Here is a 16542-nt window from a genome sequence, read left to right as displayed (position 1 = left end):
AAACCTGGAGCTGCCACCAGTCGCCACGTGGTGCACCACACACTGCTCACGTCTGTTGAAAGGTGCTGGGGAAGCATTTTTAAAAAGAGATTCTCTTTTGAGAAAAAGTTAAAATTTTATGGCTGGGTATCTGAATAGACGGTCTACTGTTTAGCGGGGTGGGGTGTGGGGGGGTCCCTAGCTGTCCAGCTTCTTTCCCAGAGACATCTACGGTTGTACTTTACACAGTTATATATGAGTCAAACAGTATTTTGATGATTGCTCTAACAGTCAAAATCTGGGGTTCTGAAGGGAGCTAAAATGCAGGTCTCTGGTGCTAATCTTGGCGTCATGTTAGAGCGTGCAGCAGGACACCTGTCAGTCCTTGGGGCTAACGGACGCGGCAAGCCCGCGGTGCCTTCTTCCCTGACAGCTTTGCCCGGTCCTGCAGAAAAGAAAGTCAGCAGTTTAAGGGGTGGAGGAGTGGTTGGCCTAGTGGTTAAGACACTGGTTGGGATGCCTGCAGCTCATATTGGAGAGCCTGGGTTTGGAGTCTCGGCTCTGCTCCCGACGCCAGCTTCCTGATAATGCACACCGCAGAAGGTGGTAGTTGATGGCTCAAGCAGCTGGGCTCTACTACCCATAAGGAAGACTCGGGATTAAACTCCCAGCTCCTGGCTTCAGCCTGGGCCAGGCCTGGCCATAGTGGACATTTGGGGAGTGAACCAGTGGAGGGAACTGAGGATGCTCTTTCTCCTTCTGTCTCTCAAATTAAAACAAACAAATAAAAAAACTAAAATTTAAAATTTTCAACGATGGAGTATCCATGGCCATCAACACACACCTCTCATAGTTTGGGCTACTCTGGGCCTAGCTCTTCCATGAGGTGCTGTGACTCTTTAGCTGTAAGTAATATATTGTCCTCCTTACAACCTGTGAGAGGTGGCATTGGTTATCTCTTTCCTAGAAGCTTGCCTGCCTTCTACCTCTGTGGGCATCATTTGTGGGCAATGATAACAGGTGTGTGTGAGTTATGGCTGATGGATGGAAATGCCTTCTCTCCAAGGGTACTTCTACCAGTCAAAGGCAATAGTGTGCTGTGCCTTGGACTCTGGGCTCCAAAGCTAGGTTATCTTGGCTCAAATTTTGGTTCCTTGGACCAGTTCTGAGTGCCATGGTGTTGTAGCTTCCTCACTTCCAGTACGGAAATAATAGTGATAATGACACCATAGAACTGTTGTAGGCAGTAACGGAGAAGATCCCCACAACACGATCTGTATGACATTCCCTCAAAGAAAGTGTTCTCAAAGTGTAGCTATTGTCATTATTTAAAAAAAAAAAAAAGATTTATTTATTTATTTGAAAGGCAGGATTACAGAGAGAGAGGAAGAGAAAGAGAAAGAGATCTTCCATCCATTGGTTCTGCTAGTTCACTCCCCAAATGCTTGCCAACAAAGAGGGCTGGCCCAGGCCGAAGCCAGGAGCCAGGAGCCAGGAGCCATAGATGCAGAGGCCACGCACTTGGGCACATTAGCAGGGAGCTGAGTTGAAAGCAGAGGAGCCTGGACTCAAAGTGGAGCTCACATGGAATGCCAGCAGTGCAAGCGGCGGCTTTTCCTGCTATGCCACAGTGCCGGCCCTGTCATTATGAAAACCAGGACTGGGTCACCAAGGATGCTCAATCGGTGTTGCAGATTGGGTGACTAGAGGACCATATTTCTGATTTTAATCCAGATAAGGAACAGTGATTCTAGAAAAAAATTTTTTCACCCAGACCTAACTTAACTTGGATGAAAACGCTTATGGAACAGAACAATTTTCCAGATGGTTGAAAGTAAATCTGTAAGATGGATATCCACACGGCAAAACTTTCAGAACTTTTTGGGTAAAAAAGTATCCGTAAGACTGCCCCCACGTCTTCCCCCACATTTCAGGAGTTACCACATATGCTGCCATGAATCATAGTTCAGTATCTCTTTGGGGAATTCAAAAATAAATAACCTGATCACAGCTTTAGGAGACAGGGGCCTGGAAAATGATGAACTAAGACAAAGCCACGTAGGTAAAAGTCCCCATCACTGGGCACTTTGTGGACTATGCATGACACAGCTACAGAGGGAGCCACCCTTGGAGAGTCCCAGACCTTATTATTAGCTTTAGCTCCAGCTTGAAGGTTCCATGAGGCTGGGCTTGAGTTCATTCTAAGATCCACTTGGAAGGGTCTGCTGGTTAGGCCCTCCATTGGGAAACATCAACAGTCACTCTGGAAGGAGCCGTTAGCATTGCCAGCCTTTGTTTCCTGCCAGACCAACAGGTTCTGGTCCCTTGAACATTACGCCTGGGGTGCTTTTCTTTCCTTACTCATAGTCAGATTCCAGCTTCAAGACCTGCAGTTGTCTGTATTAAACAATTTGCTGCACCTCTCCTTGATAAAATCGTGCTGTTGCTGTCTATCAGGTACACACTGGGGCACAGCACTCCCCGGCTGGAGGTTCAGGCCAGCTTGGGCCCCTTCTGCCTGCCTCATTCCCACCGTCCCCTCTTCTCCATGGTAATTCACAAAGGCAGGGAAGAAAGGTTTATGTTCCTACCACACGCTTGCCCTGGCGCTGGGACAGGAGGGAGCAGGTGTGTGGATCTGAAAGTGTTTTGAGGAGCTGCAGGTGGGGAGTAGAGGAGGGGTACGCAGAGGGGGAAGCTACAGTTGGGGTTTTGTTTATCTTGGGAGTGAGCTCTGAAGCTTCTCTGGGCAAACGCTTCTCTCGTGCTGTCTGGATGCTGTCTCCACAGCAGAGCTAAGTGAGACTCAGGGGCCTCCTACGAAGGAGTGCTCTGCTGCTCGGGGCTTGGCATTGCCAGTTTGCCTACCTACAGGTCTTACCTGTAGGCACTGCAGGTGCTAACCCAACTCAAAGGATGTCAGCCACCAAGCTTTACCCCCCGAAATTTGTAAGCTGTGTTCCTTTGTTTCTTCATTCTTGAAACTCCTCCTTGGTTCACCTACAGAAACTTCACTCTTTAGATATGGGGCCTTCTCTTGATCTCTAGGGACTAGTGCCTACTGCTAACCCGACACTGTGCTGTCACATTTCACCAGCTCTCTGGAGGTTGTTCCTACTCACTGTCGCCTACTACTGAAGCGGCTGGATGCTGACTGCCTGACCTCAACAGACAGCCCCAGGCCAACACTGCACACTCCCCTCTCCCCACCGTCCGCCCACCGTGAGCCACACTGAGGCTTGTGTGGGTGGGCCTCAGCTGACTGCCCACTGTTGGACTCCCTTCTGCCTGGCTCTTCCCATTTGCCTACCCACATCTTCTCGCCCTGCTCTCATGGGGTAACAGATGGACATCACATGTCTCCAGGGAAACCAGTCCTGCCAATCAGACCCGACTTGTATTCAATCAGTTCCACTGTGTGGTGACAAAAGTCTATCCAGCTGTCCAATATTAAGGTTCCCTTCAGAAGCTAAGACAAAGCTTGTTTGTTTTCTAGATTCTAAAGCTTCCATTTCCTTACTCAAAAACACATTTTTGATGCTTTGTTGCCACTCCATCTAAAATTTCAACCCCCACCCCAAGGCTCATCAACCCCCTTTCCAGTCTTCTTTTGCTTAGCAACGTTTGCTAGCACTGCACGTTTGGCTTAATTCTTGTGCTTACTGTGTCTCTCTCCTGACAGAATAGAAGCCCCACAAAGGCAGGGATTTTGATTTGTTTATTTTTCCTGCACCCGGAGCAGTTTCACTCAGCTAACATTGGCTGGGTAAACATTTGGACATGAAGTGGTGAACGGAGGGCTGTGCCTTCGCCCATCTGGCCAGGCCACTGGCCACCCAAGGCTGCGGGCATCCAGCCCTTTCGTCTGTCGTGGCCGCTGGCTCCTTGGTCTCTGCTGTCTGCAGGGCGGGCCCAGTGCTCACCTTCAGCTTGTGTTCGTGCTCCTTGTTGACGCGGGCCAGCAGCTGCGCTTTCCTTCTGTTGAGGGCATCGATGAGGGCGTCACACTGGGCCACCAGGCAGGCCTCGAACTCCACACTGTTCTCCTGTGTGAGAGAGCGCACTTCTCAGCTGCAGGGCACGGGGCACCCAGGGGAACCAGCGCCTCCCTGTCCACGCATGGCGCGGAGACCCCTGCTGAGGGCAATGAACAAGAACTCTGTGTGTTCATAAAACATAACTGGGCGAGCTTCACTCTAGAGTGGCAGAGTTTTTGTTTGAAATTTAGATGGAAAACGACAAATATTTATTATCTAAGTTTGTTTTTTATCAAAAGGAAGCCATCTACATGGTCTGGAAGATGTTAAGCTCAATGAAGCCTTGGTTTATGCCACTGCACAGGCTCAGCCACACCTAGTGGCACCTGACAGTCAGCAAGCACCGGGAAGGAAGGAAGGGGCATGAGAGAGAATGAATCTTCACATCCAAGGAGGAAAGACAAGGGCGATGGTTTTCCATATGAAACAACAAGCCAGTAACAATGGAAGTGTTGAGATGTAAGAACAATGGGTGAAGGTACTTGTCTCTCTGATTAAGGAAAGCAATGGGTGAAAGCAGGTAGCAGTTACGAACAACCAGAGTTTGTGCCAAGTACTGTAAGCATTCTCTGAAAACCAGACATGGACCCGCAGCTTGCGGGAGGAAAAGTGCCTGTACTAACTCAGCGCTAGCATCCCCCAGAATGTTTAAATTAAATGTTGGGCATGAAATTTTTATTTCTAAAAATCTGAAAAATTTTTAAATCTGTACATGCCATAGACATTTCTTTTAACCAATTCTCTCACTGAATTACAGCATTTATTAAGACTCCTTTCAACAACTTATCCATGCAATTTTGATAATTAAACCATAATCTGGAAAAAGAATGTGAATTTGTAAAAAAGCAAGCAAGCAAGCTAAATACTGATCTGTACACCAGTAGTGTTTGGAAAAGAGCACCCAGCTAAGGAAACTGTAAACTTTTGGGGGCTGGCAAGGAAGGAGAAATTAATCTATCAAATTTCAATGTACTCCCAAAACCATAAAGAACTGTGTCTCTTTATAGAAGAACCTACTGGCAGGTATTTCCACCCCGCAGCTGTATTCAAGAACAAGGTCTTTGAATAAGGAGTGCATTAGCAATTGTTTGAGCAATGGAGTCTATAAACGCTACCTTTTGGCTTTCATGGCAATGCTTTTGAGTTCTTAGAGGAGGCCCTTGGAAAACATCCTGTAAGAGCTCTCTATGCCCCATGCAGGGTAATGCTAGGGGGCTGGGGGTGGGTGTGTGTGTGTGAATTTTCTCCTTGAAGGTTTCCACTGATTTTGAATAGAAAGAAAGCTTTGCTCTGATGAAGAGGTGAGGCAGAGGCAAGCCTGGGGCTGCACATTTTGTGCCAGTAAAAGCAAAGAAAGGCCTGATTGATAAACTCCACCGCTTTGCAAAACAGAAGGAAGTATATAAAACTGTTAGGTTGTCAGGGAATCAGAAGTTCTAACACGGGCATGCATGCCCAAAAAAGGCAAAGTCGGCGAGTCATGCTTTAATGCCTGCACTACATTTAAAGGTCCACTTGTGCCCTGACACGGGCTAAATATTAACCCAGAAAGCCCATCTATGGAGGCCAGACTAAGGTTATTTCTGTGAAGCAAATCTCAAAACCCAAGAACAGCAGGCTGGGCATAGGGTCATTATTTTAGCATCTCATGCGGTTTATGGCTTCTCTCCCTCAACCACAGTGGAGAATTTATAGGCTCACAAATGTGGCTGACCTGCTGGTCACTGTGTCCAGATAAAGTGACCTGAAATTATAGTCACTAGGGGACCATGGCTGGAAAACATCCAAATATTGCCTTGGGATGAGAAGAATGGAACAAAAGAAGAAAGGAAAGCAGGAAAGAGGGAGAGGAAGAAAGAAAAAAAATAGGAACAATTACAGTTCTATAATATGTACTCATTACAAAGTGATTTGGGAACCCTTCGAGTTCTTAAAGCAGGATAAAAACCCCAAATTCCCAAAGAAATGGGCCTCTTTTTAAACCCTGTAGAAGAGAATTAGGAACTCAGTGCAGAAAGCAGGAACAACTGAGAAAAATGGGCTGTGTATCTGGCTTGTTGTCAAAAGCTCACCCCTGCCAGGAGGGGTGTGTTTGGAGCTGATCCACGTGGTCTGCATGCATGAGAGGTCTTTAGCACGTTCATGGAAAATGCCTGGATTTCAAAACTATGCACACATTTCAAAACTTTCTGTACCAAAATAAACTTACCTTTTTAATTCTGTGTTTCCATGGACTTTTTGAAGTACCCTCATAACGCAGTAGACAGAGTAGAAAGAAACTGTAACTTCCCCACAGCAAATAACAATATAAGAGAAGAGAAGGTCTCCCCTCCCCCCGTCCCCACCAACAGTGCCACGTGGCCCCCAGGGCTGCTTTCCGTCTCAGGGGGCGCCCATACCTGGATCTGCTGCACCATGTTGCGAAGCTGCACCAGGAACTCCTTGGCTTCCTTGGCCCTGTCTGACAGCCCATTCAGCGCCTGGGAGAGCTGGCTCTGCAAAGACAGAGAGGCAAGCCACGGGGCTGTCATCACACAGAGCGGCAACAAGGTCCCAGACTTGTTTTCAAGGCAAAAGTTCCCCAGACCCGAGAGTTGTCAAGCTGCTCAGACTCCTCCTATGTGAGGCTGTGCCACGGAGCCGACATTCGGGTGAGTGGATTCCGATACTGAATGGTGTCACGGAGCCTGCCGTGGGTTCCTGAGTACTTTGTTCATTGAAGCTGCGAGAACTCCTGGCCATGGCAGACAGAGGTCTTTCTCACCGTTATCTCTACCTAGAATTTCCTCATCTCATAATTACTTAATTAACCAACAGTTTATTTAATGCCTATTAATCGCTAAGGACGAAAAAAGCAGAACCAAACAGTGAGCCAGGTGGTCTGGTTATTGCCAACATTACTTAGCACCCTAAGGGCACCTGGTTTGTGGGTGGGGCAGAAAGAATGAAGTGTCCAGTAGAGGACTGAGGGAGGAGGGGTAGCTACTGGTGTGACATTCTGAGGCTGCTCAGGTGTAGGGACGAAGACAATGGGCAGGGTGACACCCCCTCCACCCTACCAACGTCCTTGTCCTTCTCCCACGTACAGCCTGGTTGCACCAGCTCCTCTCCACTTGAGCCTCCTCACCAAGGCAGCTTGTTCCTTCTGACTTTCCACTCCACCAACGTGGTGTCTGGATAAGTGCGTGCTTTCTCGGCATCTCTGTCTGTTGGGGTGGCCATGGCACACACTGTTGGCCAAAGGGACCCCCCGTGGGAACCTGCTGGGGCTGGCAGGCCCTGGGAAAGCACTTGCTCTTGTGCTGCCATGGGACTGTGTGGCTGGTGCAGCCTCTGCCTCTCCCCTTTGAGTCCTGACTTTATGATGGATGCGACGTCTCCTGATCCTCCTCAAGTGGGAAGAGAAGGAGCCTGGGTTCCAATGACATCTTGGAGCAGCTGAGCCAGCACCTGCTCCCTCTTGCTACTTGGCTTCCAGTTATGTGTGAAAAGTTAACACCTGTGCTATAGCTTTCCATTGCATGCAGCCATGCCCACTTCACTGGATGTGAAATTCCTTCTCCTAGCAGGCCGGGCACATCTTCCACCCCTCGTGTACAAGAATGCTGCCCTCTCACACAGCGCCTTTGAAAACTACAGCCTTTCCTCTCCTTGCCAACTCGGTGCCTCGTCCACCCTTTCCCTTTAGTAAAAGGACAGAATGTTAAAATTATATCTCTTGGTCCTGGAAATTTGTTTTTCTTTTACATTTGCCTTATTAAATTCAAAGTTGGGCACTGACTCTCTTTAAAAATATGCATGCCAAATGCCTGGTGGGAGCAACGTGGGATTGTGGGAAGAACACAAGCTTTGGAGGGGTTCAGATTCTTCCTCTTTCCCTTACTAAGTGTAACCTTGAGAAAGCTCCTCTGCTGAGTGACTCTAATGGGAAAAAAAGGGGGAATGATAATAATAATTTGTAGTCAGGTTATTGTGAGGGCTGAATGCATTAATGAGTGTGAAAGCTTATGCTAGTAAAAGGTAGTGGCTGAGGGAACTATTTTGAATTCACAAATGCTGCCAGTCACTGGCTGTTCAATTTTTTATACATTGTCTTGCCTCCTGCATAAAAGGAGAAGGATAATGGTGCTGTTGTGGGCAGTATATGAGATCCTGGATCTAATGCCCAGGGCCCCACAGGGGCATAGCGTAGGACGCAAGTTTAATATGTTGCTTGCTTTCTTCTTACACAAACACCTGCTGGCTGGAGGGATGGCTGACTGGAGCAGGACCTATTGGAAAACATTCTTGGTCACTTGTACTTTGCTCTATGTACTCAGACTCTGGGAGGCTTGATGCACCCAACTGAGTAAGAGAAAGCACACACGAGCCTTCAGGGGCAAAGAGCCACTCAATTCTTTATTGCTAGGTCTCTGCCACCCCATCATTTGGGGCAAAAGTTTCTCCCCAAGGATTATTTCCAGAAGCTCAGGGGATCAGGAGGGAAACAGGGTCTTATCTGGAGCAGGCAATAAAACAACAGACATGTTTTAAAGGAAAAATGTTTTCTCATTTACTTTAGAACTCTTATCGATTTTTTTCTGGATGAGTAAAAGTTTACCAGGATACCACAGCTTTCCTCCCCCTTTAATTATAATCCATGCCTTGGTAACCACTTTTGGGGGTTTGGATACAGAAGCCAAATTCGTTTGGCTACAAAGAAGTGAATCTAGCTATTTGATTCCTCCCATCCCAACCTTATACTTAATTGTCTGTATAATATAAGCCATATCTGACACTCATTAAGATGTGTTGATCAGATACTACTATATACATGGGAAAACAATGATTTAGTGGAAGACAAAAGTGCTGGCTTCATCCACTCGCAGGATTTTATATGGCAATGCAAATAAGTGAACTATAAAAACTCAATTTATTTCTAAATTTCTCTGTTTGGAAGCATGTTCAGCTCTACTGCCTTCTGCTTGGCTAACGATTGTAATGGTATTTGATAAACAACTGCACTACAAGATAGAGATCCAGAAACCTTTCCCCTAAGCTCTGCTCACTTGTAGAAACTGAGCAAGAGACAATGAAAAATCACCAGGAATTATTTATCAGTAGAAATTACTCTCATTCTAAGGATTTATGTGTTCATTGCTTTTATAGGATAGTCTTTTGATCACAATTATAAACTACATCTGATGTACAAGGCCACTGCTTTTGATTGGTTTTGTTTCCCAGAAGCATTTAAATTCTGGCTCTGTGCTAACAGATGTTCTGTATTCAGGACCACGGAGCAGCCCTGAAAACGGATGACCAAACGCTGAAGATGAACTATGCAGTGTGTTTTCATTACAACATCTTTGGCTGTACATGCAGCTGTTAAAGAGAAAAAGGTATGGTTCTAAAGGCTGTTTATGCCTAATCAATGGCGTTCAGGTTTTTTGGATTTTTTTAAAAAAATCCCTGTTATGATCTGAAAGTGAATGAGACTAGAAAATGATGCAGTAGCAGAAGCACTGACAGATTTCCAGTCAAGTTGTTCTCGAGTCAGAGCATGCTCAGAACAGTCCTGACCTCCCAGAAGGATGCCAAGTTGTTCAAGCTTGAAGGAGAGAAACAAAGAACTCCCCCTCTCCTGCCCTTGTTGCACTTCAACTTCCACCCTGGGCCCAGTTCCTGTTGTCTCCCAAAGGAGTGATGCCAACCAGAGATCAGGAACTCAACATGGGGGCAAACGCGGAGGACGGTTCAGGACCATTTCTTCGGCTCAGCAAATGACTGACAGAGTACACTCTGTCCTGATCCACTCCTTCTTTAATTACATGGCAGCCCAAGCTGCTGGGCATGCTCAGAGGGAAGACCGGGTCTCCTTCCTTTCCCAGCTGCAAACGAGATTCACCTGTCTCCCTCTCGGTTCACGAAGAAGACGGGGTGAAGCTTCCTGGTGTCAACGATGCCAAATTACAGGCATGGGATAGGTCAAAAAAGGTCAGCCAAAGAGTTGGTACAAACCAGATGAGGGGACAAAACCAACAGTAGGTGGATGGCCCAGGAAATGGTCGTGCTGCCTCTAGAGCTCCATCTGGTGCCTGGTGTGCACATCCCTGGGTCTGCAAGTCAACGCCCACATCACCTCCTTCCCAGGGTCCACGGTGAGCCCAAAACACCGGAGGAAAGAGGCCACAGATGCAGTAGGGTTCTGAAGGCAGGCACCCCAGGAGATGAACAATCTTCCTGAACAAACACTGATTTTTGAGCCTTACTACATTACTGACACCATACGATCAAAAAGTTAAAGCCAGAAATTCTATGAGTTACAATGCATTGGATTCTCTTATGAGTCAGGAATACGACAGGGCCTCTAGATGTTTACCCTATTCGATCCGAATGTTTACTCTGACATTTTGCAGAGCCTCGGGAAAGGTCTACCTGGGTGAAGGTTTTATTGCTCACAGACGGAGGAGCTGGAGTACAAACCCTAGGCTGATGCCAAGGTCGTGTTCCATGCTCAGGACTCCCAAAGAAAGGAACAAACACAATCCGCATGAAAACCAGGGCAGGCGAGCAGAGGTGGGGATTATGATTGGTTACAATGGGAGTTGACTATGCTCAACAGATAACATGTAAACCAAAAGATGATTAGTTGCCCTATGAAGTGTTCAATTTCTTGTTTTCTGCGTAAAGATTTTGTGTGGGAATTTGGAAAAGACCCTGTCATGGAGAGGGGTCTCACAGCAGAGGAGACACAGCTGTGAAGAACAGCTACATCCTGGTTTTAAAACCTACTGGCCTGAGGTCTTGGGCAGAGATTGGGCTTAGTGGAGAAAGAGGTAAAGGAATGAGGACCCACTGAGTGACCAGACTCTGGGACCATCAAGCTAAGCTGCCCACGGGGCCTGATTTTCCTTCTAGCTAAAACTTCTATTCTTTCTGCCTGCAACTTTCCTGTCCCCGTGAATGGATTTCTCTGATTTCTTTGGTGGAGGAAGATCCCAGACCTTCACCCCGACCCTCCCAGGCCCCTGCAATGGGACGGGGAGGAATCCTACTTGGAGATGCCAGCCTCTCTCTAATCCAGCAGCAGGGCTGGGCAGTGAATAGGCTGTGATCCACAAACCAAGAAATTTGGCCTGGGAACTGAGGTACATCATGTAGGGACAAGGCATGCATGTGTGAGTGTGTGTGAGGCCATGTGTGAGTACATGAGATTGTGTGTGCAAATGTGAGCCTGCAAGATTGTGAGCATAGATTTATAAGTATGTGTGTGACTGTGTATGTGTGTGATACCTCCTCAGTGGAAGAGGGGTGAGGCCAGTGTCAAAGGGGCCTTACTTGTAGGGATTCGGCCCATCAAACCACTGCTTACTGCCAATCGGTTGTGACAAAGATCCCCTCTTTGGCCAAATCCTAACCAGGCTCCTATGAGAGCTCTTCCTGACTAGGCCTCAACACTGACCACTAACATACCTTTGAACAGCTCAAGGCTTTATCCCTAGGATACTCCAGCCCCCCTTAATGGGCTGATTTGAGAAAACTCAATACTGCCCAAAGAACTTACTATTTGTTTTCCAGCCTCTGTGAGAGGGAGGAACCTAATTTCAACAAACCCCATGGTTCCACATGGACCAGCCCTCCCCTTCCTGATGTTTGTAATTGTTCATTTCCCTGTCTCGAGCCCTGCTCACTCCCCTCCCTTAAAATACGCAGCCAGCTAAGCACAATGGAAGTTGAGTGGCTCAGGCGGGATTCTTTTCCCTATTGCCATAGTGTAATAGTGATTCAAATCCATCCTCACCAGTTTAACTAGTGTCCCAGCTTTGTTTCTCTGTAACAGTTGCTAACCCTGGCTGTGACCCAGGGAGAGGTGGGGCAATCCCTTGGCAACGAGGTGACCCTTCAGTGGGCGCAGGTTATCTGGAAGGATGAGTGAGGGATGCAGGTTTCCCTGCCGACGGGCCAAGCCAGCACATCTCCCATGAAACAACAGAGCTCCCGTGTTTACTGTGAACACGAGTCAGTGAGCTGTGCAGAGGGTGCTAGGAGGACTGTATGCCCTTTTACCTAAAACACGGACACGCACAATCCCCTTTCCCTACACAGCACATATTTACACCAAAAGCTAATGCCTGGTGCTGTCTGCTTAAAAAACTGACAATTTAAATCCAAGCATGCAATTTTACTCTTTTTTAAAAAAAAGACTTATTTATTTTATTATTTGAAAGGCAGTTACAGGGAGACAGAGGCAGATACACACATACACACACACACACAGAGAGAGAGAGAGAGAGAGAAGTCTTCTATCTGTTGATTCACTCCCCAAATGGCTGCAGTGGCTGGAGCTGTGCTGATCTGAAGCCAGGAGCAGGAGCCTCTTCCAGGTCTCCCACATGGATGCAGGGGCTCAAGGACTTGGGCCATCTTCTATGGCTTTCCCAGGCCATAGCAGAGAGCTGGATTTGAAGTGGAGTAGCAGAGACACAAACCAGTGCCTGTATAGGATGCCAGCACAGCAGGCGGCGGTTCTACCTGCTCCGCCACAACTCTGGCCTTATTTACTCTTTAAGCCACACAAATGTATCAGAAATGTCATTATTCTATCAGATAGTAGCAACTGAATCAGATAAATAGGGCAAATGGGACCAATATGGTGTTAGAGTTAAGAGGACAGGCATTAAAGTCGATGGACTTGGGTTCAAATTCTAGCATTTCATAGCTGAGTGATCACAAACATACAGTAGTCTCCCCTTCCTGTAGCTTCACTTTCCATGGCTTCAATTACTTACAGTCAATCACACTCTACAAATAGTAAGTGGAAAATTCTAGAAATAGACAATTTGTAAATTTTAAATCGCATGCTCTCCTGAACAATGTGATAAAATCTCCCATGATCCCACTCCACCCCACGCAGGACGTGAATCTGCCCTTTGTGCGGTGTATCCATGCCATGTACACTGCCTACCATTGCCTGCTTAGTAGCCCTCTCAGTTATCATAGCAACCATCCCAGTATCACAGTGTTGTGTCCAAGCAACCCTTATTCCACTTACTACAGCCCCAACATGCGAGAGTAGTGACACTGACAATTTGGAGAAGCAAAGAAAAACTGTAAAGTATATCCTTCAAGTGAGAAAGGAAAAGTACAACAAAATAATTTGAGAGACTCGGGGGGCTAGGGGGCTGGGAGAGACAGAGAGAGAGAGACAGTAGCACCGTGAAGCAGCAAGTTAAGCTACTCATGACAACATATGACAACAGCAACAGCAACTCATATCAGAGTGTCAGTTCGATTCCGGCTGCTCTGCTTCCAATCCAGCTTCCTGCTCACATGCCTGGGAAGGCAGTGGAAGATGGTCAAGTACTTGGGTCCCTGCCACCCATGTGGGAGACCTGGATGAAGTTTCTGCCTCCTGGCTTCAGCCTGGCCTCATCTTAGCTGTTGAAGCCATTTGGGGAGTGAACCAACAGATGGAAAATCTCTTTCTCTCTCTCTCCATCTCTCTCTATTGCTTTACTTTTCAAATAAATAAATAAATAAATAAATATTTAAAAAACATATTTTAGGAGAGAGAAACCACATCCACATAACTTCTTATAGTATATTATAATTTTTTATTTTACCATTAGCTATAGTTGTTAATATCTTACTGTACCTAACTTATCAGTTAAACTTTTTCACAGAGAAGCACATCCAAGAAAAAACACAGCCATTCAGAGTTTGGTACTGTCTGCAGTTTCTAGCATTCACTAGAGGTTGTGGATGTATCCCTCACATATAAAGGAGAGTGACTGTGTTGCCTCAGTGTAGTGGATGGGGGGGGGGGGAGGCTCTGTCCAGAATCCTCTCTTAAATACTATACATCCTTCTCAGCAGCTGGAACTATCAGCTGCTTATAGATTACACTGGGATTGTCCTTGGCCTCAGAGGACTACCTGGTTGAAGGCTCTGCACCCTTCAGGGTGTCCAGAGGCCAAAGACTGGATGGGTTTCCCCTGCATTGTTCTGGGAATAATTCAACACTCCCTGTTGCACTGGCTGAGAGCCCTGAACATTGGCTTCAGCTTCCGGTGAATCTTGGCTTCCTCACTTCCTCATAGGTGGATCTTCCAAGAGCACTCAAGAAACTACTCATCCCCATGCAGCTGTCTCAGAGCCTGAGTCCAGGGAGCCCTACTAAAATACTCAGCTCCAGCTTTCTCATCCACAACATGGGGAAAGAAGTAGTACTTGCATCAGAGGACCATGACGAGGATTTCATCACATACGTAAGTTCTTCTACACAATGCCTAGTATACTACAAGAGTCCAGTAAGTAGTATTATTTTTATAATAAGAATAGTATTGAAATATACATGCATGAAATACTAAAACATTGTCTAACCACATGTCCCTGTTTGGGGTTTGGTCAAGTATAATTATTTGAACAATAGGGTAGGTTGTAGTGTCATTCACAACTCTTTGCTTCCTTCCGCTTTTTTGGGTCATATGCCTTGCAGAGCCTCCTGATGCTGGAGCCATGAGTCCCTGTCCCATTGTCATTCTAAAAAGATGCTGTGACTTTTTTTTTTTTTTTTAAGATTTATTCATTTTATTTGAAAGGCAGAGTTAGAGAGAGAGAGAGAGACAAAGACACAGAGAGAGATCTTCTATCTCCTGGTTCATCCCTCGTATAGCTACAAAGACAAGGACTGGGCCAGACCAAAGCCAGGAGCCAGGAGCTCCTTCCAGGTCTCCCATGTGAGTGCAGGGGCCCAAGCACTTGGGCCATTTTCCACTGCTTTCCCAGGGGCATTAGCTAGCAGCCAGACTGGAAGAGCAGTAGCCAGGAATTGAACCGGTGCCCATATGGGATGCTGGTGTTGCAAGCAGCAGCTTAGCCGACTATGCCACAGTGCCTGCCCTGTGATTTTTCTTTTGTTCTTCTTCTTTGTCATATTGATCATGGCATGCTGATAAACCAGCTCAAAAAAAAACAAAACAAACAAAACAAAACAAAAAAAACCCACACATTTTGATTTGTAGTGTTTGCCAATTTTTATCATATACACACACCATTTATTTTAGACTACCAAGATGACATTACTGTACATGGAGATGAGAAGACATAGGTGGGCTCTTCTGAGATGTGGGTTGTAGAAGCCAGCTCATCCTGCCATATCCCAATAGTGACCATGGGCCTCAGCAAGAGAAGAAAGGGGGAACAGAACCCAAGACAGTCTCCATGGTAGGCTATGAAGGAGAAACAAACTTTTCATTGATAAGCCACTCAGATGTTGGATGTTATTTGTACTGCTGCAGAAATGACTAATATAGAGAGAAATTACAACTTTTCCCTTGTGGTTTGTTAATTTAACCGGTATCTATAGACGAAGACCCAGTGACACAGTGATTCACACCAGGAAAATGGCGATAAAGAAAGTAGACAGGATCTTTCACTTGAGGAACAACCACTGCTCTGAAATGATGACCATCATTTTTTTTTAATTTTAAAGATTTATTTGAAAGGTAGAGTTACAGAGAGGGAGGGAGGGAGGATGGGAGATAGCTTCCACCTGCTGGCTCACTCCCCAGATGGCCACAGTTGAAGCCTGGAGCCTGGAATTCCATCCAGGTCTCCCACGTGGGTAGCATTTGGGCCATCTTCTGCTGCTTTCCCAGGTACATCAGCAGTGAACTGGATTGAAACTGGAACAGTTGGGACTCGAACTGGTGCTCATATGGCATGCACGCTGGCTTAACCTGCTGCACCACAGCACCAGCCCCCTACTCATGCCCCCTTAAAATTTCTCTCCCTCAGCCTCTCTAATGAAGCCAAAGTCTAGGACAGTCTAACAACCAGCTCCAGAAATGCAGTCTCTGGGCCTCTCAAGGAAAACAAGTACTTCTTCCCCAGCCAGCCAACCAGCTCCGCCACCATGGAGCTCCCGTGAGATCCTGCAGGGCCTGGCCACCAAGTTGCCCATCCTCCTGTGCCTCAAGGCAAGGCTGACGCTGGAGATGCACAGAGTCACGGCAGGATGTTCCCCAGTGAGACCGGAAGGACACTCTCCACCATAGGGCACAATAAACAGATACTTGCCTCACCCGATGGTCACAATGTCTTGCAGGGGAAACTGGTTGGCCAAGCCTCTGGCTTTCACTCAAGAGTGCTGGGAGTGCTGGAAGAACTCACACAGCAACTGTTGTGACTGAGGGCCTGGTGCATTAATAAAACGGCAGGGGACCCAGGCTGTGAGGTCACCAGCACTCTGCCCAAGGCTGTGGCAGAGAGAATGCCTTTGCCTGGATGTTCTCAAGCCTCGTACGTGTGTTACCAGGCAGTTACCAAGTATTTACGACTGAGGGTCACAAATATGCCTTCCTCGGGCTAGGCCTTTGTACAAATATTGGATTTCACATCCTGGAGAGAGACTGCAGGATGGGTCCCCTTTTCACACACGCTTTCTCTTGTTTCGGCAGGCCCTAACCGTAGTCTCTTCCCAGACAGCTTTTTTTCTCACGGTTCCTCTGGCTGCTCTCACACACACGCCATGTTCATCTAGGTG

General features: G+C 46.9%; 1 protein-coding gene across 17 annotated transcripts in view; it reads right to left on the bottom strand.

Moving 5' to 3' along the window:
* The window catches only part of TRIM9 (tripartite motif containing 9), a 118690-nt gene that overhangs the window by 50230 nt on the left and 51918 nt on the right, over positions 1 to 16542 (bottom strand). For 14 of the 17 annotated variants that reach the window (XM_062204589.1, XM_062204597.1, XM_062204590.1 and 11 more), the window contains exons 2-3: positions 6416 to 6511; positions 3903 to 4025 (exon numbers count right to left, since the gene is read on the bottom strand). The exons of the other annotated variants lie outside the window; for them this stretch is intronic. In XM_062204589.1, coding sequence (XP_062060573.1) covers positions 3903 to 4025; positions 6416 to 6511 — 219 coding nt within the window. The remainder of the gene's footprint in view (positions 1 to 3902; positions 4026 to 6415; positions 6512 to 16542) is intronic. 17 annotated transcript variants of the gene reach the window in all.

Source organism: Lepus europaeus, chromosome 11 (genome assembly GCF_033115175.1).
Source record: "Lepus europaeus isolate LE1 chromosome 11, mLepTim1.pri, whole genome shotgun sequence".
In the NCBI taxonomy this organism is placed as follows: domain Eukaryota; kingdom Metazoa; phylum Chordata; class Mammalia; order Lagomorpha; family Leporidae; genus Lepus; species Lepus europaeus.
Note: the sequence above shows the minus strand (reverse complement) of the source record. Positions and strands in the feature narration are given on the sequence as shown.